Source organism: Carcharodon carcharias, chromosome 5 (genome assembly GCF_017639515.1).
Source record: "Carcharodon carcharias isolate sCarCar2 chromosome 5, sCarCar2.pri, whole genome shotgun sequence".
Taxonomy (NCBI): Eukaryota; Metazoa; Chordata; class Chondrichthyes; order Lamniformes; family Lamnidae; genus Carcharodon; species Carcharodon carcharias.
This window is the reverse complement of record NC_054471.1, coordinates 43,785,997-43,813,309: the sequence shown is the minus strand read 5'-3', so window position 1 is coordinate 43,813,309 and position 27,313 is coordinate 43,785,997. Positions and strand designations below refer to the sequence as shown.

General features: G+C 44.6%; 1 protein-coding gene across 1 annotated transcript in view; it reads left to right on the top strand.

The window, feature by feature from the left end:
- Positions 1–292: 292 nt before the first annotated feature.
- The window catches only part of slc16a10 (solute carrier family 16 member 10), a 133,600-nt gene continuing 106,579 nt past the window's right edge, over positions 293–27,313 (top strand). Inside the window, exon 1 of the mRNA XM_041187137.1 lies at positions 293–994. Coding sequence (XP_041043071.1) covers positions 556–994 — 439 coding nt within the window. The 5' untranslated portion in view covers positions 293–555. The remainder of the gene's footprint in view (positions 995–27,313) is intronic.

Below are 27,313 nucleotides of genomic sequence, written 5' to 3'. Positions count from 1 at the left end.
GGCGACAAGGGGTAGTGGTGGTGGTGTGGGGGCGGGGGGTTATTGAGGGGAGGCTAGGTAAATGCTCACTAACAGCTGGAGTGGAGGCTAGGTAAATGCTCACTAACAGCTGGAGTGGTCTGGTACAGCAACATGACTGGAGCTGGGGGACGGTGGATGCAGAAGCTGCACAGGTCGCCACGCCCATGATTGTGATAGACAATCGGGGTAACCAATAAGGGGGAGGAGGAGGGCGATGGAAGTGTCCAATTGGTAGGAGGCTGCTGGGGGGGAGTCCCGCCCAGGAGTTGTAACCATTTAAAATGGACCAAAGCTTGGGTGATATGCAGTGGGGACAGTGTAACAATGTAATCAGGGGAGATTTAAAGTTTACAGTGTGTGGCTCTCAGTCTGTTATTTTAATTTAACAGCACAAACACAGGAAGTTAGCATTTATTTTATTATTTTTTCGTTGAAGGAGGAAAACAAAGAGTGAGCTTTGTGTTGGGGCGGGTGAGGGCAGGAGAGACAGCCGGATGATCTTTGATCTGCAGACGGGACGCTCCTGAGAGAGAGATGACAGCAAAGGGCCTGAGTGCCGAGGACGACGACCCTCTGGCGGTAGGGCCACGGCAGCAGGAGCCGCAGGAACAGGAACAGCAGCAGGAGCAGGAGGAGGAAGAGGGAGAGCCTGGCAGCTCCAACCCGACCACCCAGCCACTCGCCAGCTACAAGGAGCCGCTCAACGGGGAGGCGAGTGTGGCTGCGGAGGAGTCCAGGCTGCAGGTGAGGGTAGGAGATGGTGGCCACCCGTCTGACAATCCCGACAGCGCCTCCTGCCCCCAGCCTGTGCCTTTCGTGCCCCCCGAGGGGGGCTGGGGCTGGGTGGTGATGTTCGCCTCCATGTGGTGTAACGGCTCGGTGTTTGGCATCCAGAACGCTTTCGGGCTCCTCTACCTTTCCCTGCTGGAGAACTTCGGCGACGCAGACGACAAGCATCTGCGCTTTAAGACAGGTAAGCAAAGGCTGCAAGCAGATGGTACATTGAAGGCTTAGCTGCAATCACAACTAGGCCTATTCCAAGCTTCCAATAATGTCCACCCACCCCCAGCCAAGTGACTTTATGTTGTTGCAACTTGAAACTTTTTACTACATTTGTAAATCAGTTTAAATGGCCAGGAGTATGTTTCTGATTTCCTGCCAGTCTTTCTCCCTGCCTTCCTTTTCAATTCCCTGCCAGGTTACATTTCCACTGCTGGTCCATCTTTTGGATGAGCAGGGGAGTTATCCCTGGTGTCCTGCCCAAAGTTAGTCCCTCCAGTCAACATCACAAGAAAAAAAGTGTTTCTGGTTATTAACACGTTGCTGTTTATTGGAGCTTGCTGTGTCCAAATTGGCTGCCTCGTTTCCTACATTACAACAGTGACCACACTTCGAAAATACTTACTTAATTGTCTGCAAGTCCTTTAGAAGGTCCTGTGCACCTTGAACGATGCTATATAAATGCATTTCTTTTATTTTATTTTGCATCCTTTGATGCATTGCCCAAGTGGCTAGCAGGTGAGTGTTAAGGATGTTTGCATAAGCTGGACGGCACGCAAGCAAGTGGTATCATAATTTGCTGCCATTGATACACCATGTTACTGGATGTGAATCGGGAGTGTCAACTCTGCCTGATTCCCTGCTGCTTAGGGTAAAAATTACAATCCAACTTGTCCAGTAAACAAAGGAACAGGAGTAAGCCATTCAGTTCCTTAACTCTCTCTCTCTTACTCCATTCAATTTGATATGCACCTTAATTCCATTTACCTGCCTTCTCTCTAAATCCTTACCTAACAGAAACTTATTGACAATCAATCTTGAAATCTTCAATTCACCCAGTATGCACAGCCTTTTTGGGTAAGTTTCCCCTACCCTTTGTTTGGGAAGAAGTGTTCTTGATTTCACTCCTAATAGCTTAGCTCTAATTTTAACATGAATTTTAAACTAATTTTAAACCTCCTGGGTCTGGATCCCCCTCTTTCTCCCCCCCCCCCCCCCCCCCCCCCCCCCCACCCCACCCCCCCACCGTTCCTGCAATCAGAGGAAATAATTTATCTGTATCTACCTACTGAATCCCTTTATCATTTTAAAGACCTTGACTAAATCACCCATTAAAGCTCAACTCAAGGAATTAGCAGCCATGATTTTGAAGTGCTTAACATGTTAACATTATCTTGCTTCTCCCGATATATATTAATGACCTAGACCGTGGTGTACAGGGCACAATTTCAAAATTTGTGGATGATATGAAACTTGAAGCATTGTGAACTATGAGAAGGGTAGTGTAGAACTTCGAAAGGACATAAAGTTGGTGGAGTGGGTGGACGGGTAGCAGGTGAAGTTCAATGTGGAGAAATGTGAAGTGACTAATTTTGGTAGTAAGAATATGGATAGACAATATAAAATAAAGGGTACAACTCTAATGGGGGTCCAGGAACAGAAGCATCTGCATGTATATGTGCATAACTCATTGAAGGTGGCAGGTCAGGTTCGTGAAGCACACAGTATTCTAGGGTTTGTTAATTGAGGTATAGAGTACAAGAGCAAGGAGGTTATGTTGAACTTGTATAAGACACTAATTCAGCCTCAGCTGGAGTTTTGCGTCCACCACCCTTTAAGAAGGATGAGAAGGCGTTGGAGAGAGTTCAGAAAAGATTCACAAGAATGGTTCCAGGGATCAGGAACTTCAGTTATGAAAATAGATTGGAGAAGTTGGCGTTGTTTTCCTTGGAGAAGGGAAGCTGAGAGGAGATTTGATTGAGGGACAGAGTGAATAGGGGGAGAAACTGTTCCCGCTTGTGAATGGATTGAGACACTGATTTTAAACTAATTGGCCAAAGAAGCAAAAGCGACATGAGGAAAAAGTTTTTAATGCAGCGAGTAGTTAAGGTCTGGAATGCACTGCATGACAGTGCGGTGAAGATATATTCAATTGAAGCATTCAAAGGGAATTAAATAGTTATCTGAAAAGGAAGAATGTGTAGGGTTATGGCAAGAAGGTGGGGTCCTGCCTTAAGGTGTCTTAATATAATATCTTTCATGCCCCAGCTGAGCTCTGCTAACTCAGCCTCAACTGGGAATACAGTCTGGAACTTTGCTAAATCATGACTAGTCATGGCTTCATGACTAGCTGGACAAACTCAAAGGAGCACCAGCAGTGTTGATTTTAATGCCTATTTTTAAAGTACACAATCCTTTTTAAGCTTGCAAGTAAATAGAATATGGCCAGGGTTATTTGGATGCAGTGACAGTAATCATGCTAATACAGATAGATCAAACCTATTGCCTGCCATGGCATTCTTAAAATCCCAAAATCTTACAGAAGAGAAGGAGGCCATTTGGCACCATTTTTCTTGTGCCAGTTCTTTGAAGGAGCTATCAATTAGTCACAATACCCTGTTCCTCCCACATAACTGCAATTTTGCTTTTCTAGTATTTATCCAATTCCCTTTTGAAAAGCATTGAATCCGCTTCCACCACCCGCTTCGGGGACTGCAATCTTAACTGCTGACTGTATATTTAAAAACAGAAGTCTTATCTCTCCTCTGGTGCTATTGCCAATTACCTTAAATCTGTGTCCTCTGGCTACCAGCCCTCCTATCAGCTGAAACTGTTTCTCTTTATTCACTCAATCAAAACCCTTTTGTAACTTTGAACACCTCTATTAGATCATAACAGTATTTGTCAATATTTTTTATGTACACAATCCTTTTCAAGAAACTTGCCTGAAAACAGGAGTATGGTCCCTGTTAACATGGTAAAATATGCATCTCATAATTAATTTAACATCCATTGCCTTTGATAATCAGTGAATATGTAAACAACAAAAATTGTTTAATAGTTCGAATTTACACTCGTGTCTTCTGTTATAGCCTAGTAACTATTGATGACCATGATATTTGTCCTCATTCGATGGAATGATCAGTTAAACCTAACCATTCTCATAAGCCTGTTAGATCTAAGCATTCTGGAATTAAGTCTAATGATGACCATGAAACCATTGTCGATTTGTTGTTTAAAAACCCATCTGGTTCACTAATGTCCTTTAGGGAAGGAAATCTGTCGTCCTTAACTGATCTGGCCTACATGTCACTCCAGACCCACAGCAAGACGGTTGACTCTTAAATGCTCTCTGAAATGGCCTAGCAAACAAACTGCTACAAAGTCATAAAAAAATAATGAAACCATCCGGCATCGACCTAGGCACTGGAAATGACAATGGCAATCGCAGCCCTGTTGACCCTGCAAAGTCCTCCTTAATAACATCTGGGGACTAGTACCAAAATTGGGAGAGCTGTCTCACAGACTAGTCAAGCAACAGCCTGACATAGTCATCCTCATGGAATCATACCTTACAGATAATGTCCCAGACTCCATCATCACCATTCCTGGGTATGTACTGTCCCATCGGTAGGAGTGACCACTGCACAGTCATTGTGGAGACGAAGTCCCGTCTTCACATTGAGGATACCCTCCATCGTGTTGTGTGGCACAGTGGTATACAGTCGGGAGGGAGTTGCCCAGGGAGTCCTGAACATCGACTCTGGACCCCATGACGTCTCATCGCATCAGGTCAAACATGGGCAAGGAAGCCTCCTGCTAATTACCATGTATCGTCATCCCTCAGCTGAAGAATCAGTGCTTCTCCATGTTGAACATCATTTGGGGGAAGCACTGAGGGTGGCAAGGGTGCAGAATGTACTCTGGGTGGGGGACTTCAATGTCCAATACCAAGAGTGGCTCGGTAGCACCACTACTAATCGAGCTGGCCAAGTCCTAAATGACATAGCTGCAAGACTGGATCTGTGGCCAGTGGTGAGGGAACCGACAATAGGGAAAAACACACTTGACCTCATCCTCACCAACCTGCCTGCCGCAGATGCATCTGTCCATGACAGTATCGGTAAGAGTGACCACTGCACAGTCATTGTGGAGACGAAGTCCCATCTTCACATTGAGGATACCCTCCACCGTGTTGTGTGGCACTACCACCATGCTAAATGGGGTAGATTTCAAACAGATCTAGCAACTCAAGACGGGGCATCCGTCAACAGCAGCAGAATTGTACTCGAACACAATCTGTAACCTCATGGCCCAGCATATCCCCCACTCTACCATTAGCATCAAGCCTGGGGATCAGCCTGGTTCAATGAAGAGTGCAGGAGGGCATGCCAGGAGCAGCACCAAGCATATCTAAAAATGAGGTGTCACCCTGGTGAAGGAATAACATTTGTGTGCCAAACAGCATAAGCAGCAAGTGATAGACAGAGCAAAGTGATCCCACAACCAACGGATCAGATCTAAGCTCTGCAGTCCTGCCACATCCAGTTGTGAATGGTGGTGGACAATTAATCAACTCACTGGAAGAGGAGGCTCTACAAATATCCCCATCCGCAATGATGGGGGAACCCTGCACATCAGTGCAAAAGATAAGGCTGAAGCATTTGCAACAAACTTAAGTCAGAAGTGCCAAATGGAGATCCATCTCGGCCTCCGGATGTCCCCAGGATCACAGATGCCAGTCTTCAGCCAATTCTATTCACTCCACGTGATATCAAGAAACAGCTGAAGGCACTGGATACTGCAAAAACTATGGGTCCTGACAATATTCCAGCAATAGTACTGAAGACTTGTGCTCCTGAACTTGCCGTGCCCCTAACCAAGCTGTTCCAGTACAGCTACAACACTGGCATCTACCCGCTGTGTGGAAAATTGCCCTGGTATGTCTTACACACAAAAAACAGGACAAATACAACCCAGCCAATACAGCCCCATCAGTCTACTCTCGATCATCAGTAAAGTAATGGAAGGGGTCATCAACAGTGCTATCAAGTGGCACTTGCTTAGCAACAACCTGCTCACTGATGCCCAGTTTGGGTACCGCCAGGGCCACTCAGCTCCTGCTCTCATTACAACCTTGGTTCAAACATGGACAAAAGAGCTGAACTCCTGAGGTGAGGTGAGAGTGACTGCCCTTGACATCAAGGCAGCCTTTGACTGTGGCATCAAGGAGCCCTAGCAAAACTGGAGTCAATGGGAATTAGGGGGGAAACTCTCTGCTGGTTGGAGTCATACCTAGCACAAAGGAAGATGGTCGTGTTTGTTGGTGGTCAGTCATCTCAGCTCCAGGGCATCACTGCAGGAGTTCCTCAGGGTAGTGTCCTAGGCCCAACCATCTTCAGCTGCTTCATCAATGACCTTCCTTCCATTGTGGGGTCAGAAATGATGATTGCACAATGTTCAGCACAATTGCGACTCCTCAGATACTGAAGCAGTCCATGTGCAAATGCAGCAAGACCTGGACAAGGGCAAGACCTGGACAAGGGCAAGACCTGGACAAGGGCAAGACCTGGACAAGGGCAAGACCTGGACAAGGGCAAGACCTGGACAAGGGCAAGACCTGGACAAGGGCAAGACCTGGACAAGGGCAAGACCTGGACAAGGGCAAGACCTGGACAAGGGCAAGACCAACAAGACTTGGGCTGACCAGTGGCAAGTAACATTTGTGCCACACAAGTGCTAGGCAATGTCCATCTCCATCAAGAGAGAATCCACCCATCCCCCCTTGATGTTCAATGGCATTACCATCATTGAATCCCCTACTATCAACATCCTGGGGGTTACCAATAACCAGAGCCTGAACTGGACTAGCCATATAAATACTGTGGCTACAAGAGCAGGTCAAAGGCTATGAATCGTGTGATGAATAACTCCCTTCCTAATTCCCCAAAGCCTGTCCACCATCTACAAGGCACAAGTCAGGAGTGTGATGGAATACTCCCCACTTTCCTGGATGAGTGCAGCTCCCACTACACTCAAGAAGCTAGACACCGTCCAGGACAAAGCAGTCTGCTTGATTGGCACCACATCCACAGACCTTCACTCCCTCCATCACCGACGCACAGTAGCAGCAGTGTGTACCATCTACAAGATGTAGTGCAGGTTCCTTTAGTGAACCTTTGGAATTTTCTACCCCAGAGAGCAGTGTGTGCTGAGTCATTGAGCATATTCAAGTCAAGATTTTGACAGATTTTTGCATACTAAGCAAATTAAGGGAAAAGATCAGCCACAAGCCAATCAAATGGCAGAGCAGGATTGAGATGCTGAATGGCCTACTTCTATTTCACGCATTCTTATGTGTCAATTATTTTTGGTGGCACTCTTGTGAAGCAGCTTGGGAAGTTCTACAATGTTTATAGGTGCTATATAAATACAAGTTGTTGAAAGAGATTGGGTGGGGGGTGGAAATAGCCTTTTTTCAAAAGCTTGGTGAACTTTTTCCTGGGATTGCTGCCAGCACTGTGGAGGAGATGAATGTTAGAGAGTGTATGGCAGTGGTGGAGAGTTCTGAGGTTTACGTAGAGCTGGTAGTTTGTGTGTTTGTTGCTGAATAGCAAGGGCAAGATGAAAATATGTAGATCAGTTGAGTTTATTGAAGGGTGGACAGGCTTGAGATGCTGATGGCCATTTCCTGCTCCTAATTCTTATATGTTTTTATAACCATGATTGTTCCTGGGATTTTTTTTTTTTGCACGTCCACCTGACAGCCATTGATTTAACATTTCATCCCTGCAACAGCACCTTTGACAGTGCAGCACTTATTCCTTCAGTGCTGCAGTTAATTTTTTTTTAGCCTGGATTATGTGCTCAAGTCCTGGAGCAGCGCTTGGGGCCATGATGTTCTGACTCTTTATCTCAATTGCTGTGGTCTGAGTTTGTAATAGCTCAAAACTAGCCTTGAGTTTTCTGTGATCTCCTGTGATCAGATTAATTCTAGTGGATGGTCTGAAAGTATTCACTTGTCTGTTTCTTTTCAGTTTACGAATTTGTATAAATACTACTAATATTGTCCCCATGCATTCTAATTAAGAAGTGAGTATTGTGTCCTGATTTATTGTAGGATGATGTACAGTTTGGAATGTGCTTTGGGACTATGAAGTGTTAAAGGCTTAATATAAAACTGGAATGGTTTATTGAAGTTGGAATCATTAATGTCAGCTTGAATTTTAGTTCTTGTCAGAGTATATTCTGCAGGATAACAATGATTTTTTTTTTTTACATTATTGTGCCTTTTTTAGGTTATCATGACAGGTGGTCCACTCCTTTTTGAATATGTTAGTGTGGTGTACCATATGATTAGAAAGAATTGACATTATGGGCAATTTTACTTACTGTTTATGAAGAAAAACAATTTTTACGTATCTATGATATAAAAGTCTTGGTAACATTATGACCTCATCACATCCTGCTCCTCTCACATTAACATGTTTTGTCTAAAGCATCATCTGGTTAACCATGAGCAGTTCCACAGGAGATCTGCTAGTATATTAAAATATACCATAAGTATTATTATGGCCTTGTGTGCTGTAACAATTCTGTGATTCTGTTTACGCTTCTTATTTGCAAATGTTATTTCCTGGAATACTTCATGTCAGCATTTAGAATGCAATCTTGCTATATAAAATTTTATTATGGGGTTTTGCACGTAAGGGTTGATGTAAATTCTTATCCTTGTTTTCAAATCTGTTACTGCCCCTCTCTTTCTCCCTCTCAACACTGAGATACCTGCGGTCCTGTAATACGAACATACCAATTAGGAACAAGGGTTGGCCATCCAGCCCCTCGAGCCTGCCCCGCCATACAACAAGATCATAGCTGATCTGACTGTGGCCCCAGCTCCACGTTCCGCCTACTCCCAATAACCTTTGAGTCCCTTGTTAGTCAAGAATCTATCTACCTCTGCCTTAAAAATATTCATTGACCCTCTCTTTGGGGAAGAGTTCCAAAGGTACCTGACCTTCAGAGAAAAATTTCTTCTCATCTCCGTCTTAAATGGGAGACCCCTTTTATTTTTTTAAAAACTGTCCTGGCTGCTTGAGCACCCCTAATACCTTAGCTCTGGAATTCCCTCCCTAAACCTCTGCATCTCTCCCTCTCTCTCTCCCTCTCTCTCTCCCTCTCTCTCTCCCTTTCTCTCTCTCTCTTCCTTTAAGACTATTCCTTAAAACCTACCTCTTTGACCAAGCATTTGGTACAAACCGCTGTACTGTTTTAAAACCGAGTATCCTCTGCCTAATATGGGAAATCTACCGTAGTACAATAATTACAGTCTAAACTGTGATTGGAAACAATTAACAACATATTATAAAAACAAAAAAACTGTGGATGCTGGAAATCCAAAACAAAAACAGAATTACCTGGAAAAACTCAGCAGGTCTGGCAGCATCGGCGGAGAAGAAAAGAGTTGACGTTTCGAGTCCTCATGACCCTTGGACAGAACTTGAGCTTGAGTCCAAGAAAGAGTTGAAATATAAGTTGGTTTAAGGTGTGTGGGGGGGGGGGGGGGGGGGGGGGGGGGGGGGGGGGGGGGGGGGGCGGAGAGAGAGAGAGAGAGAAGTGGAGGGGGTTGGTGTGGTTGTAGGGACAAACAAGCAGTGATAGAAGCAGATCATCAAAAGATGTCACCAACAATAGAACAAAAGAACACATAGGTGTTCACCAACTTTAACACCTATGTGTTCTTTTGTTCTATTGTTGGTGACATCTTTTGATGATCTGCTTCTATCACTGCTTGTTTGTCCCTACAACCACACCAACCCCCTCCACTTCTCTCTCTCTCTCTCTCTCTCTCTCTCTCTCTCTCTCCCCCCCCCCCCCCCCCCCCCCCCCCCCCCCCCCCCCCCCCCCCCCCCCACACACACACACACCTTAAACCAACTTATATTTCAACTCTTTCTTGGACTCGAACTCAAGTTCTGTCGAAGGGTCATGAGGACTCGAAACGTCAACTCTTTTCTTCTCCGCCGATGCTGCCAGACCTGCTGAGTTTTTCCAGGTAATTCTGTTTTTGTTTAACAACATATTATTCCTTAATCAGCTACTGGAATGTTTGTTATATTTTTACTACGTTATTTATTTTGCTACTTTGAGCAGCAAAGGTCGTCTTTTTGGAGGTTTTGTTCACCTGCCTTTTTAAAAAAAAATAAATAAATCTGAAGCTGAAACTACTCTGAAGCTGCTAACACCAGAATCTCTCTTCAGCATGTCTGAAGCTAGGACCATATTAAGACTAATATTCCTCTTTGTTTTTTTTAAATTTTGGTGTTTATTGTTTGAACAGCATGAATGTGGGAGTGATTGTAAAGTCACTGTACAGACGTGTGTACATTGCCAGGATGTTTGGGACTCCAGCTGTTTTGCTACATAAACTAGATCAGAGTTCAACCCCAAAGTGAAGGTCTGAACTTCGTTTAAATAGGTGGTAGAGGAATCTAAAGTTCATCTAAATTGTGAAATTTCTTATTGATAACTCCCTTTCATGTTTTAAAGGTCAAGGCTATTGACCCTGTACCTGTGTGTTTTCTTTTCCCTGATTTTTTTTTTTCTCTCTCTTTGCCATTCATTTTTTTTCTTTCCAACTTCTTGCCCTGAGGTAATGATGGCCAGGATAGGATTTCCTGGGTACCTTAGCCAAATGATCATTTTTTTACATACAAACTTGGAGGTTCAGTTACACAACTAAAGCCATGTATGCCCCCTCCAGTGTGCGTTTTAAAAAGGTCCCATGACACTAGTATGAACTAGAGCAAGCGAATTCTCCCTGGCCAGTGTACATCCCTCATCCAACGTCATTAAAAACTAACAGATTATCTGGTCATTATCACAGTGCTGCTCGTTGGACCTTGTTTTTCATGACTTAGCTCCCATGCTTCTTACATTACAACAGTGACTACACTTTAAAAGTACCCGTAAAGTGCTGAGTTCTGAGGTTGAGAACGGTGCTATATAAATGTAAATCTTTCCACTTTACGTTCCCATGGGCCCTATGGAACCTTGCCATGTGGGTGAAATCTGGTATTCTCTCACCTGGTTTTCCCCTGTCTGTAGGGAAAGGAATGAAGGCATTCCCTTCTCAGTAAAGAGCTGCATTGGCCTTGCTGATATCGTGGTGGAGTGGGAGATGATGCCGGCACTGCCTGCTCCAGCCTGAAAGGAGCAAGTTTTAGACACGGGCGGTGTTGTCGATGCCCTGGTTTGAGGCTGATTGGCGGCTTAGCTCAGTTTTTGCCTCCCTTGTGAAACATGTGCTCCTGAAGCATTGTTCTTCCAAGATGTCCGCATAGAAGATGCGGTCTTTGAAGACCCACTATGGGTGTGCCCTCTGTACAGTGTCGCCATCCTCCTCCCTGCTTCATGCCCCAATCCATTATTCTTCACTGTTCCAATTAGCCTTCCGCCTCAAAGGCAGCCCAACCAGACACGTCAACGGCTGCAGTAAAAGTTTCAAAAGCAGCCAAAGGTATTCCAGCACCAGCTAAAACCTCTTCTCGGGAGTCGAGAATCAGTTATAGAAGTGAGAAAGTTGGCCACAAAATGCCCAGCTGTTAACCAGCAGCCTAAAGAGTAAACCAGAAGATAACCGGTATGTAGAGGATATGACGAATAAAATTGCACTGGTCAGAGGTCCTTCACTGCCTGTTAGTGCCATGTGTTGTTGAGTAAGTTTACCACAGGGTGAGTCAGGTGCTGGGGAAGCTCAATTTCCCAAGAGATTGAGAACAAGCATTGGACCCTTTTAAACATTTTAATTACTGTTTTGAATACTTCCTCTGAATACATTTATTGCACAGACCACAAGATAATTTGGCAAGATCCCACTATCGTATGTATTCAGCCTAACATTTGAAATTCTTTACTCCAAATTCATGCAGTACTTTCTCTTCAGAATTATTTAAAGCAAAGCTAGAGGGCAAATCTTAAGAACATTATTGAAGTAACTCACTTTTGAACAGAGGGCCACTGGGCTGGATTTTATGCTCCCCTGCCAGTGGGTTTGAGGGGTGTGGAGGCATGTAAACTCCAATGGGTGGCCTTCCCACCTGCTACCGGGGATGAGCCTGGCCGAAGACAAAGGCCTGCAATTTTTTTAAACAACGAACTATGTAATTATAGCACTTCTTGTGATCTGTAGTGAACACAAACGCTTCTAGGCCACTTCAAATAGGTGTAATTATTAGACTTCAAGTGGGTGGAAACAGTAGTCTTCCCTTTGTTTACAACATTGACTGTGGACCAAAGTGACTTCAACATTTCCGCATTCAGTGCAGTTAATGCATGTAGTATAGGGTGAAGTCCATACTAACAACAGAACATAACCTTAAACTTATGAATCTTTTAGTGTCAAAGTATTACAAACACTGGAAACAAAGCAAACTGGAGGAACAGCACCTCATCTTCCGACTAGGCACTTTACAGCCTTCCGGACAGAATATTGAGTTCAACAATTTTAGATCATGAACTCTCTCCTCCATCCCCACCCCTTTTCCTATCCCCCTTTTTTCCAATAATTTAAATAGATTTTTCTTTTCCCACCTATTTCCATTATTTTTAAATGTATTTCCATCCATTATTTTATCTCTACCTTTTAGCCTATTTCGATTCCTTCACCCCACCCCCACTAGGGCTATCTGTACCTTTGCTCGTCCTGCTTTCTACCCTTAATTAGCACATTCCTTAGATAATATCACCACCTTCAACACCTCTTTGTCCTTTTGTCTGTGACATCTTTTGGTTATCTCCACCTATCACTGGCCCTCTATCCAGCTCTACCTGTCCCACCCCCCACCTTTAAACCATCTTATATTTCACCTTTTTTTTCCTATTTTTCCTTAGTTCTGTTGAAGAGTCATACGGATTCGAAACATTAACTGTGTTCCTCTCCGCAGATGCTGCCAGACCTGCTGAGTTTTTCCAGGTATTTTTATTTTTATTTTGGATTTCCAGCATCTACAGTTTTTTTTGCTTTTATTACAAACACTGCTCTGACTTACTGGTTTGTCCCTTTAGCAGCTGCTAAGGATAAATGGAGCAACTCCAATTCATCATGCCACTCGACGACAACAACTTGCATCTGTGGCTGGGATTTTCTGGTCCCACCCATGGTGGGAATCATCATGGGCGGCGTCGGAAAATTTGACAGACCAGCCAAAGATTGGTTGACTTTGAGCAGGAGTTTCTGGCACCGTGACGGGTGAGGTTTCGGGAAAGTCCCAGCCTGTGTCTTTTTACATAGAAAAATGTGCTTGACAGAGATGTGCAGTTTTTCTCCTTTTACTTTGTGTTGGTTGTGAGCAACTGCAACCAATGGCACACTCTTTATATAAATAACTGAACCGACGCTTATTTTCAATTGCAGGCAGATTGGGGTGACACCAATTTAAATCTTTTTAAAAATTACAGAGCATGACTACAAAATTAGTAACCACTATCACACTAAGCATTTGATACTGTGTCAGAGTCATAGAGTTTTACAGCAGGGAAAGAAGCTCTTCGGCCCTATCTGCTCCTAATCCTATTTTCCAGCACTTGGCCCATAGCCATGTATGCAGTGGTGTTTCAAGTGTTCATCTAAATACTACTTAAATGTTGTGAGTTCCTGCTTCTACCAGCCTTTCAAGCAGTGAGTTCTAGATACCCCCACCCTCTGGGTGAAAAAATCTTTCCTCAAATCCCCTCTAAACCTCTGCCCCTTACCTTAAATCTATGTGAAATCCCTAAAATCTATATCCATGGACAGTAGCGATTTCCTTATTTTCATTTGCAATATTGCCCATGTCTGCTTTTAAAGGATCTGACATTACCCTTCTTCTGATCTACCTGTAAGAACGTTTTTGTTTTAACCTGGTTAACCCTCTCAAGTTTCTTTGTTTTCTTCTTGCATTCCCTTTTTGCAGCTCTTACTCCCTTTTTCGTCCTTCTTTACTGTTCTTTAATCTCTCTCAATCCCCAGAATTTACACTGTTACGTTATCTCTCGCTTGTTTTATTTTGTAAGTAGAGCCCCTGCCTCCTTAGGCATGTCAATTGGTCCTATTTTTTTTCATCACCTCCCACTGTTGATCTGCAGTTTTACCTGATAACAATTTTGACCAATTTGTTCCCCCTCTCGCTCCCCCTCTCGCTCTTTCCTCCCATTAAAGTTCCTTTTCATTAACATTGAATTTTCAATTAACTTCTTTTGATAAACTGTAAGGTCAGATTGTCAGCAATAAAAATAATGACACAGATGAGCAAATGCAATGCGAAATATGCTGCAGGGGGACAAAGATGAGTGACATGTGGAATGCAGATTGTCATAGTTGATAAATTGGGTTAAAATGTTGGATTCACAATTTTTGGAAGCTGGAAAGTAATTTCAGGGAAAAATCAAAAGCAACTGCTATGTTGTCTGGATGTGTTTTTCTTGCAAGTCTTGCTTTCTTTTGTGTTTACTTTAATAGCAGGACAAATTAGCAATTGCGTTATCCTTAAATGCATCAAAACTATCTGCGTTGTGGTAATGCTGATAAGAGCACACTAATGCTGCTCAGGCTGTACATCATTTACAGGAATGACGCAAGATTGCCAAATAGAAATTTGTGTAGCAAACTGGAACAACCGGCGAATCAGGATGAACAGGAAAAGTGAAATGAGGGCAAATCAAATTACATAATAGGAACACCTTGCAGGTGATTGCAGAACCTGGTGAGCAGCGGCACACCTTCTGAGAATCATGTTACTTACCTGAAAAATAAATAGTGATCTTGCAGGAGAGCTCGGCTCTCATTTGGAGATTTTATTGCTTTGCACGTTATCAGATCAGAAAACACAAAGTAAGGTCCAAAAGGAAACAGGCAGATCTGATGATTCAGATGCAAGACCCTCCCACGTAACCAACACCATTAATGGTGTCAAACTTGACTGAAGATCATCAGATTTGGAAATAAAAAATTATTCTAATGTCAAGTGCCCAAAATCCAAATAACAATTGTCAAGATATCAACTGTACCCAGCAAGAGCCCAGACAATGAGAAAAATCATAGAACTGTTTGAGCTTCTCCAGACCAGCAGCCCTCGGGGCTCTTTCACTCTTGATTGAAGCTGTTTACTGGATGGAGGATCCATTATGGGGATTGTTATGACTGATGCAGTTGGTAAAGCTGAGTTAGTTAAAAATCCCAGAGGGAAACATTAAATGACTGTTATAACCAAGGTTTTACATTAAACTATATGAAACATCTTTTATTAATTTACACAGGTTAAAACATATATACACATGGCTAAAAATTACTACTTTCATAACTTGTAACAAATTCCCAAACTAATCTCCATCAAGGCAACAGCAATGCATAGACTTGACCAGACACCAGACAAAGGGCAGAATCTTGCCCTTGGATGGCGGGCGGGCCCCACCGGCTTGGAGGCGGACGGACAGCCGCCCCTCGCCACTGAAACGGAGCCCGCCGCCATTTTGAGTGGGCGGGCCAATTAAGGCCCTCCCAGCGGCATCCCCGATAGCGCTTTCTGTGCGGTGGGTGGTGGGGGGGGGGATTCCCCATCTGTCAAAGTGCGCTCTTTCGCGCATGCACCTTAAGGTTGGTCGGGCAGGTCTTTAATTACTTTAACTAGCCTGTCAATGACCTCAATTGTCCCAATGTTATCCTGCATCATTTTCCCCTTGGCAACTGGGCCCCGCCCCCAAATCGCTGAGGGGAAAGTCCTGGCCAAAGTGTTTTCATCTTGCGAATTCAAAATGAGGTTCTTTTCACTTTGATTCCTGTGGAGTCAGTTGGAGGCTTACAGCTGCCTTTTGATCTCACATTGCCTCTGCTCGGCGCGCACAACACTGCTGAAGTTATATCTCACCCAGCCCATTGATGCAAATTCTCATTGTATCAACAACCCCTGAACTAAACCTCTCTAACAATAAAACCCTTTTCATAGTGCCAGTTTTATTAATAATATAAACAAATGGCTTGGTATCTGCTAGATAGGTGTCAGTTTTCACCTCACTTGAATGCTTTAATCAAAAAATACAAATGCACGCTGTCTTATACAGATCAAATCTAGTATGTACCAAAGCACCTAGACCAGCTGGCTTCAACCCAGTTAAGACACACCCACAGACTAAACCTCTATTTTAAAAGAAAAATCTTTTCCAATAATATTATATACATTAATAGTTTCATGACAGGGATCCAGAACCCATTCCGTTAACAATGGCTCTTTTTATGCGTGCTTTCTCTCGCACGCTCACTGCTCCTCTAATCGCAACACTGCAGTCAGTTTCTGCTGTCACTGACTGTCTGTCTGTAAATTAGACTAGCCCCAAAGGTTGGAACTTACATTTAAATTGGTGGATTTCTGAGATGCCAGTGTCAAATCCACCTAACAGCAGAAAGATCTTACCCCTGGCTCTAACTGAGCACAGGCAGGAGAGCCTCAGGTGGCCTACCCACCTTTGTGTTTATTGAGGTCCTTAACAGGCCAATTAATAATCACCACCTTAAGAGCCTCATCCCATCTCTGCCCAGTATTGAGCCCGCAGTGGGTTGACGTCCATTCTATGCATGTAGCTCCAGCAGTTTTAACAGCATGAACGAGAGTGGGAAAGGAATGGGGGCTCCCATTTGGAGCTCAGTGATCTCATCGGAGGCAATGCCCCCCCCCCCCCCACCCGGCCTCTTGAACCCAGCCCCTACACCCCTCCGCTTACCCCAACCTCATACATATCTGTCAGCCTGTGCTCCTTGGCATTGGGTACTGCCTGTAGTTCCAGCAGTGATTCCTGGTGGTGCTACTGGGTCTACAGAGTTGCGGGCTAATCCAACTGGCTGGCAGCTCTCTAAGGCAGACTTCCAAGAGAGGGGAAAATGTCTCACCTTAAAGCAATTAACACGGCTTCCAGCTTTAAAATTCTGTGGGGCAGCCATTAAGATTGTGGGCAGGCTCGCTCTTTTCTCCACCCTTTTAGCTGGGGTCAAGGATTGCGGCACCCTGTAAAACCCAGCCTAATGTGTGTATACAAAATCACCTCAGACATGAAAGAGATTAAACATCTGTTGCAGCTGTTGTTTATGTCCAAAGCTTTTTTTTTGGAGTAAGAAATGAAATGTGTCTATAGCTATGTTTCAGTTTGTGCATTTATACAAATAATTTGAATGCAACTTGGAAATTGAATTTGACTAGCTTTTCACTAAGTTTTTAAATAAAAAGCTATCCACTTTTCACTTCAGCAAGTGAATCAGATTGACAGCAGCTATGGTTTTGAAGAAGAAACATGCATATTTACCTAATTGCAAAATGTATTTTTGCTCAAGGAAGTTTACTTCTGAGGTATTTTTAAATAGCATTTCACAGAATCACACAGGGCCCATCGAGTCTGCACCGACACGTGAGAAACACCTGACCTACCTACCTAATCCCATTTACCAGCACTTGGCCCGTTGCCTTGGATGTTATGATGTGCCAAGTGCTCATCCAGGTACATTTTAAAAGATGTGAGGCAACCCACCACCACCACCCTCCCAGGCAGCGCATTCCAGACCATCACCACCCTCTGGGTGATAAAGGTTTTCCTCACATCCTCCCTGTTGCCCCTTACCTTGAACTTATGTCCACTCGTGACTGAAATTCATGGTTTAAAACTTTTCAGTTAAACATAGCATAAGCTACTTCTGTCACCTATGTCTGTTATATTTAATCGTTCTTTGAGAAAATCATTAAATCAATTGTCATCCAATTGTAAACATTCTAGTTAATTGCAATTACGTTTATATAACTGTACAGTTACTTATGGTCAGCAATTATAGTATTAAAGTGCTTCTTGCATTTAAATCCAGCCTCACTTGGAACTGAACTGATAGTACATTAGACAGTCCCGGGCTAATAGAGTAATGGGTGGATCAGAGCTGATTGGACTGAGCCTGCTTTCAGGTGTTAGTGCTGCCATATCCTAGCTCAGGTGACCACTGTTCCTGGTCCTCAGTGCTCACAAACCCCAGGTTTTCTATCCCAATAGCCTCAGATTCTACAACTGTTCCTGTCAGCTCCCCTGCCCCAATATATGAACATATGAGCATGAGTGAGCCACTCGGCCCCTTGAGCCTGCTCTGACATTCAGTTAGATCGTGGCTGATCTGAATGTAACCTCAACCCCACATTCCTGCCTACCCCCAATTAACCTTTCATCCCCTTGTTAACCAAGAATCCATTTAGCTCTGCCTTAAAAATATTCAAAGACTCTGCTTCCACCACCTTTTGAGGAAGAAAATTCCAAAGACTCACGACCCTCAGAGAAAATTTCTCTTCATCTGTCTTAAATGGGCGACCCCTTATTTTTAAACAGTGACTCCTAGTTCTAGATTCTTAGATCCAGGAACTCCCCCTGTTTACCAATATCCTGAGACCCAGGACCTTAGTGGTAATACTGATTTGGACTCATCTCCAATGTTACTTTAGTACAGCCACCCACCTCTCTGTCAATACTCAAAGACAGAGATTCTGCTGTTGACACCCCCCATTCTGCCAGAACCTGAAATCTGCCCTATTGGATCTCAAGACCACCTGTCCCCCAGCTATTGCCAAAACCTGGGTTCCAAATTTTGTGTTAGACTTGAGTTGTTTCAGGTTAAGTACTTGAAAGCACTGCCTTACACGTTCTAATAGTGACTATTCGGTATTAGTCAGTCAGTATAACGAGCGTTACTTGATACAGCTGCATAGGATTATGTTTCTAAAGCATTTTAAATCGTAGGGACACAAGGCTTAAAAGACAGGAAAAACACTGCACAGATTTTAACGCCATCCAATTAGTATCACCTCGTTCCACATTCACTCATTGTAAAAACTGTGACCATCCGGATGATTAATGTGGATGGAATTGGGAAGCTGCAATAGCAACTCTAGTTTGTCTGCATTCTTTTTGTTCACTGAGGAGTATAAGTGAATTATATTGGAACTAAGCAGTGTATAATTGCACGGTTGTCAAGCTGTCTCAGAATGAACACATCAGCCAATGCATCAGCCTTGCTGCCAATGTCAGGTCCCTCAAACACTCAACAGTTTGAATGCTGCATTAGGTTTCTATACATCAAAATAAACATCAATCATTTTTCGGCCGTGAGTGGGATAGAATGATTTACTTTCGGAGAGCAGAATTTGGCTCTTTTCTTTATTTGCCAAACAGGTCTTATATACTCCGATCATTAGAAATAGGAGCAAGGGTAGGCCATTCTGCCACTCAGTAAAGATCAAGGCTGATGTGATTGCGGTCCACCTTTCTGCCTGCCTTTCCCATAATCCTTGACTTCCCTTGTAGATCAGAAATCTGTCTGCACCTCTGTCAGTCCCCCAATAGCTCTCCAGTGGACTAGTGGAAGAAGCAACAAATAATTTGGTTGTAATTGTATTTAAGGCAGCCACTTTCCCCCTTCTGAAACATACCCCTCTGGTTTTGAGTAGGTGGCCTGAAAACTTCTCAAGTTCCCAAGATACTGAACTGAATGTGTGAAGGGATGATTCCTGGCTATTTTAATTGAAGGTAACATATTTATAGCAGGAGTATTTGCCATAAAATTAATTCTACATGAACTACACCCACCCCCACCACCAGCCCCACAATTTCCTTGGTCCTTCATTTGGTCCTTCCCAGGTTATACCCACTGAATCCCAAGGGACCATATTTGAATATTTTGTAATAACCACTAGCATTACATCTCCCAGTTTTCTGTATTTAAATTCACAATGGCCTGTTTTCATACCATTACAACTTTACAATTTAGGAGAGTTATAAGGCCTGGTAGTTACGTACATCAGCTGAGACAAGCAGAATTGAAGAATTTCTCTACCTGATGAGTCTGAAGTGTTTGGACAGCAATTTCGGCAGCCAGATGTATCTCTGTTCACCATTTGTGACTCCTCAGATTCTGAAGCAGTGCATGTCCAAATGCAGCAAGACCTGGACAATATCCAGGCTTGGGCTGACAAGTGGCAAGTAACATTCGTGCCATACAAATGCCAGGCAATGACCATCTCCAGCAAGAGAGAATCTAACCGTCGCCCCTTGGTGTTCAATGACATGACCATCACTGAAATCCTCACTATCAACATCCTGGGGGTTACTATTGACCAGAAACTGAACTGGAGTAGTCATATAAATACGGTGGCTACAAGAGCAGGTCAGAGGTTAGGAATACTTCAATGAGTAACTCCCCACCTGGCTCCCCAAAGCCTATCCACCATCTACAAGGCACAAGCCAGGAGTGTGATGGACTACTCTCCATCTGCCTGGATGAGTGCAGCTCCCACAATCCTCAAGAAGTTTGACACCATCCGAGATGAAGCAGCCTGCTTGATTGGTACCCCTTCCACAAACGTTTACTCCCTCCTCCACCACCGACGCACAGTGGCAGCAGTGTGTACCTTCTACAAGATGCACTGCAGAAACTCACTAAGGGTCCTTAGGCAGGACCTTTCAAACCCACGACCACTACCATCTAGAAGAACAAGGGCAGCAGATACATGGGGACACCACCACCTGGAAGTTCCCCTCCAAGCCACACACCATCCTGACTTGGAAATATATCACTGTTCTTTCACTGCCACTGGGTCAAAATCCTGGAACTCCCTTCCTAACAGCACTGTGGGTGTACCTACACCACATGGACTGCAGCGGTTCAAGAGGGCAGCTCACCACCTTCTCAAGGGCAACTAGGGATGGGCAATAAATGCTGGCCCAGCCAGTGAACCCACATTGTGAATGAATTTTTTAAAAAAAGGCTGTCCGGTCTTGAGATGCTAGATCTGTTCGAAATCTATCCCTTTTAGCATGGTGGTAGGGTCACAATATGATGGAGGGTATCCTCAAAGTGAAGGTGGGACTTTGTCTCCACAAAGAATGTGCGGTGGTCAATCCTGCCGGTACTGTGATGGTGTAGTCATCCACCACGATGTCGTGGTGCTGCCATTGGTCTTGACTAAAATTAAGAATTGTTCAATAATCTTGCCCTCTAACATTTTTTTAATATGTCCACTCAATGGTGATGCAGGATGGCAATGACTAGGAATGTGTGAATTACTTTTGGTATTCAGTGTCATTTTGCAATGGACTTGGGGTCCCGTCCTGGGTGTACCCCACCTAGCGCACGTTGCCTGTCAGGATAGGCTCCGACTCCCCGTGAACCTGAATTGAATGGAGTGGTTCTGGAAAAGTGAGTGAGAGTGGGTGTCATTTTGCATAAGGAAGCAGCTCCAAGACTGATATGTTCTGCTGCCATTTTGTCTGTAGGCACTTGGATAGTTTTTAAAAAATTCTTTCATGTGGGCTTCGCTGGCAAGGCCAGCATTTGTTGCTCGTCCCTAATTGTCCTTGAGCTTGCTAGGTCATTCAGAGGGCAGTTAAGAGTCAGCCACATTGCTGGAGTCACATGCAGACCAGACCAGGAAAGGATGGCAAATTTCCTTCAAGGACGTTAGTGAACCAGAGGGGTTTTTGCAACAATTGAAGATAGGCCACGATCACCGAGACTAGCTTTCTATTTTGGATTTATTAACTGAATTCAAATTCCACCAGCTGCCCGTGGTGAGATTTGAACCCATGCCCCCAGGACTTTAGCCTGGGTCTCTGGATTACTAGTCCAGCAATATTACCACTACGCCATGGTGGTTTCAGGTCTATGAGTCAGCCTCCTCTTTATGTAGATGAGTGGCGAAATAACCAACATTCCCTGTATAATTGCTCGGCTGTCAAGTTCTCTAAGAATAGACATAGCCAATGCCAGCAAACGTCAGGTCATAGGAGCGTATGAATTAGGAGCAGGAGCAGGCCATTCAACCCCTCGAGCCTGTGCCACGATTCAATAAGAGAATGGCTGATCTAATTTTAATGTCAACTCCACATTCCTGCTGACCCCTGATAACCCGCCCACTTGCTTATCAGGAGTCTATCTACTTTTCCCTTAAAAGATATTCAAAGACTCTGCCTCTGCCACCGTTTGAGGAGAGGAATTCTGCAAAATCTGAACACCGAGGGGAAAAAATTTCCCTCGTCTCTGTCTTAAATGGATGATCCCTCTCAAACACTGAACAATTTGAAGGTGTGAACATGTGTGTTCTCCTTACAGTTACTGACAAAATGGTTATTATGGTGTGCATTATTTTGAACGTTTCTACGTACGCTTGTTTAAAATTATGATTAGCTGCCTTATATTTGATCACAAATTGGGGCCTGCCTTTTGGTGATTCTTTATCAAGTAAACTGGTTATTGAGCAATGTCATGTATGATTTTCAGTGCCAGAGTGATACCAGGTACATAAAAGCAAAATACTGCGGATGCTGGAAATCTGAAATAAAAACACAAAATGCTGAAAAAACTCAGGCCTGGTGGCATCTGTGGAGAGAGAAACGAGGTTAATGCTAAACAAAACAATTGACAGAGGGCCCTGTGGGGGGAACTGGGGAGAAAGAACAATAATTGGATTTTAAAAAAGGTTTAAAGATGGAGGAGAGAGTTCATGGTCTGAAGTTGTTAAACTCTAAATGTTAAGCCCGGGAGGCTGTAAAGTGCCTAATCGGAAGATGAGGTGCTGTTTCTCCAGTTTGTGTTGGGCTTCACCAGAACATTGCAGCAGGCCAAGGACGGACGTGTGGGCATGAGAGCAGGGTGGTGTGTTCAAATGGCAAGTGACTGGGAAGTCATGTGGACAGACCAGAGGTGTTCTGCAAAGCGGTCACCCAGTGACATTGGGAGCAGCGAATACAGTAAAGTAAATTGAAGGAGGTGCAAGTGAAGCGCTGCTTCACCCGAAAGGAATGTTTGAGTGGTGAGGAGGTAAAGGGACAGTTGTTGCACCTCCTATGATTTGTATGGGAAAGTGCCATGGGAAAGGGATGGAGAGTTGGGGGTAATGGAGGAGTGGACCGGTGTGTCCAGGAGGGAACGGTCCCTGTGGAATGCTGATAGTGAGGGTGAGGGGAAGATGTGTTTGGTGGTGGCATCATACTGGAGTTGATGGAAATAGCAGAGGATGATCCTTTGAATGCGGAGGCTGGTGGGGTGATAAGTGAGGACAAGGGGGACCCTATCATATTTCTGGGAGGGAGGAGAAGGCGTGAGGGCGGATGCGCGGGAGATGGGCCAGACACGGTTGAGGGCCCTGTCAACGACCGTGGGTGGAAAACCTCGGTTAAGGAAGAAGGAGGACATGTGAGAGGAACTGTTTTTGAAGGTAGCATCATCGGAACAGATGCGACGGAGGCGAAGGAACTGAGAGAATGAGATGGAGTCCTTACAGGAAGCGGGGTGTGAGGAGCTGTAGTCGAGGTAGCTGTGGGAGTCGATAGGCTTGTAATGGATATTGGTGGACAATCTATCACCAGAGATTGAGACAGAGAGGTCAAGTAAGGGAAGGGAAGTGCCAGAGATGGACCACGTGAAAATGATGGATGGGTGGAGATTGGAAGCAAAATTAATAAATTTTTCCAAGTCCAGACAAGACCATGAAGCAGCACCAAAGTAATCATCGATGTACCGGAGGAAGAGTTGTGGAAGGGGGCCGGAGTAGGGCTGGAACAAGGAATGTTCCACATACCCCATAAAGAGACAGGCATAGCTGGGGCCCATGCGGGTACCCATAGCCACACCTTTTATTTGGAGGAAGTGAAAGGAGTTGAAGGAGAAATTGTTCAACGTGAGAACAAGTTCAGCCAGACGGAGGAGAGTAGTGGTGGATGGGGATTGTTCGGGCCTCTGTTTGAGGAAGAAGCTAAGGGCCCTCAGACCATCCTGGTGGGGGATGGAGGGGTAGAGGGATTGGACGTCCATGGTGAAGAGAAGCGGTTGGGGCTAGGGAACTGGAAATTGTTGATGTGACGTAATCACATCCGTGATTCCTCTGACACCTTACGTCACATCAACAATTTCCAGTTCCCTGGCCCCAACCGCTTCCTCTTCACCATGGATGTCCAATCCCTCTACACCTCCATTCCCCCCCCCAGGATGGTCTGAGGGCCCTTAGCTTCTTCCTCAGAGGCCCGAACAATCCCCATCCACCACTACTCTCCTCCGTCTGGCTGAACTTGTTCTCACGCTGAACAATTTCTCCTTCAACTCCTCTCACTTCCTCCAAATAAAAGGTGTGGCTATGGGTACCCACATGGGCCCCAGCTATGCCAGTCTCTTTATGGGGTATGTGGAACATTCCTTGTTCCAATCCTACTCCGGCCCCTTTCCACAACTCTTTCTCCGGTACATCGATGATTACTTTGGTGCTGCTTCGTGCTCTCGTTGGGACTTAGAAAAATTTATTAATTTTGCTTCCAATCTCTACCCCTCCATCATTTTGACGTGGTCCATCTCTGACACTTCCCTTCCCTTACTTGACCTCTCTGTCTCAATCTCTGGTGATAGACTGTCCACCAATATCCATTACAAGCCTATCGACTCCCACAGCTACCTTGACTACAGCTCCTCACACCCCACTTTCTGTAAGGGCTCCATCCCATTCTCTCAGTTCCTTCGCCTCCGTCGCATCTGTTCCGATGATGCTACCTTCAAAAACAGTTCCTCTGACATGTCCTCCTTCTTCCTTAACCGAGGTTTTCCACCACGGTCGTTGACAGGGCCCTCAATCGTACCTGGCCCATCTCCCGCGCATCCACCCTCATGCTTCTCCTCCCTCCCAGAAACATGATAGGGTCCCCTTTGTCCTCACTTATCACCCCACCAGCCTCCGCATTCAAAGGATTATCCTCCGCCATTTCCACCAACTCCAGCATGATGCCACCACCAAACACATCTTCCCCGTCGGCATTCTGTAGGGATCGTTCCCTCCGGGACACCCTGGTCCACTCCTCCATCACCCCCTACTCCTCAACCCCCACCTATGGCACCTCCCCATGCCCACGCAAAAGATGTAACACCTGCCCCTTCACTTCCTCTCTCCTCACCGTCCAAGGGCCCAAACACTCCTTTCAAGTGAAGCAGCATTTCACTTGCATTTCCCCCAACTTAGTCTACTGTATTCATTGCTCCCAATGCGGTCTCCTCTACATTGGAGAGACCAAATGTAAACTGGGCGACCGCTTTACAGAACATCTGCGGTCTGTCCGCAAGAATGACCCAAACCTCCCTGTCGCTTGCCATTTTAACACTCCACCCTGCTCTCTTGCCCACATGTCTGTCCTTGGCCTGATGCATTGTTCCACTGAAGCCCAACCCAAACTGGAGGAACAGCACCTCATCTTCCGACTAGGCACTTTACAGCCTTCCGGACTGAATATTGAATTCAACAACTTTAGGTCTTGAGCTCCCTCCTTCATCCCCACCCCCTTTCTGTTTCTTCCCCCTTCCTTCTTTTTTTCCCAATAATTTATATAGATTTTTCTTTTCCCACCTATTTCCATTATTTTTAAATCTTTTATGCCCCCCACCCCCACTAGAGCTGTACCTTGAGTGCCCTACCATCCATTCTTAATTAGCACATTCGTTTAGATAATATCACCAACTTCAACACCTCTGTGTTCTTTTGTTTGTGACATCCTTTGATGATCTGCTCCTATCACTGCTTGCTTGTCCCTACAACAACACCCCCCCTCCACTTCTCTCCCCCACCCCCCACCTTAAACCAGCTTATATTTCACCCCTCTCCTTGTAAAGAAAAACCAGTTCTGTTGAAGGGTCATGAGGACTCGAAACATCAACTCTTTTCTTCTCCGCCGATGCTGCCAGACTTGCTGAGTTTTTCCAGGATATTTGGGTATATCATTAAACTGGCACAGCAAAACACTGCAGAATTTTGATTTTTAAATGAATAGATCTTTTAATACTGAGTTATTGGCAGTTTTCTTCCACATGGAACCCTCCTACATTTCAATTGCTTCCTTCACACCACACTACATTCTATAATTCGGACCTTTGCTGAATCATGAGCTGTTCGTTGGTGCTACTTTTAAAATATTTTATCGACAGCTGTGTGGATTGGATCTGTGCATCCCATTTCTCACCTTATTGCTGAGCTTTTGTGCACGAGACAACTGGCACCTCGAATGATGCATGCACATGAAGCTGATTTCTATTATTAACATGCGGCTCCTCATGAGTTACAGAACAACAGACCTTTGCACTTTGGACTGGGGTTGGGAGTGAGGGTGGAGGTGCTGAGCTGGATTCTAATACTATTGGGATTATAATTGTGCTTTTGCTCCTGTGAAGTGTAAACCTTACCTATAATTAACTTTACCAATTAGCTGAGTCAGTGAAAGCCAGTCAGAAGTGATTTCTTGCTGAGTTCAGCAGTTTGTTTCCAAGCCAAGATCTGGCTGCCGTCTCCTGTAACTCAACCCCACATTACCAACACGCGATGACATTGGGTTAGTCGCTCGGTTTTGACACCTTCTTACGAAAACAACACCATTCTTCTCCTATAATAAGTATAAAAGCAAAATACTGTGGATGCTGGAAATCTGAAATAAAAACAGAATCTGCTGGAAAAACTCAGCAGGTCTGACAGCATCTGTGGAGAGAGAAAGAGTTAACATTTTGAGTCTGTATGACACTTCTTCAGACCCTTCTCTAAAGAAGGGTCACACAGACTTGAAACATTAACACCCTTCTTCTCCTGGCAGGCTACATCATTATTATTCTCAAACCTTAGCCTGTTTTGTATACAGGAGTGATGAGTCTGAGATTGGTAGTGATTGGTAGTGTTTTGAAGCTGTTACTCTGGCTGTAAATTAGACTCTGTTAGTCAATGGTCAGGGTTGGGGGTGGAGTGGAGTTGTGTTCATTTATCCAGTCATTCTGTGTGTTCTGAAGAAGTTATGCTAGTGCAGCTCGCTGGGTCTGAGCCCATTCAATAGCGGATGACGTGGATGCCAAGCTAGCCTGAAGTAGGTCTTGGGGTGGTGGGGGAGGGAAAGAGGTGAACACTGGTGGGTGGGAATGATTGGGGGTTGTGTGGGGGCTGGCTTGGTTAACCCAGGATTGGCCTCCTGTAGATGCACAAACCGTGAAGGCTAGCAGACATCACCATCCTTTCCAAGGACTGAAGGCAATGACAGATGGTAAGTAGAACCGAGAGGAACAGATTTCATTACTGAAATGACACTCCATTCCAAGTGAGTGCTTTGAAATGAAATAGGAATTCAGATTGAAAAGTGTTGGGTGAATAGAGCTGATTGTGGTGTGTGGGAAGGGGATTCTTGGCCTTGTTACAGCTGGTTAAATGCTGATCAGTTGGTTCTTCAAGATTATCCCTTATTTTACAGTATATACAATAACCACTTTGAAACTAAGAATACTGTTTCTTGCTCCTCCCAACTTTTGTCCTTTTTGCCCTCCTGGAGATGCACTTTTTGGAATTTGGTTCCTGGAGGAATCCAGGAGGCCAATGCCTGCTTGCTCAAAGTATCCATCCTTCAGATGAGTAATGACAGGCTTATTCATAAGAGCAGAAGAAATAGGAGCAGGAGTAGA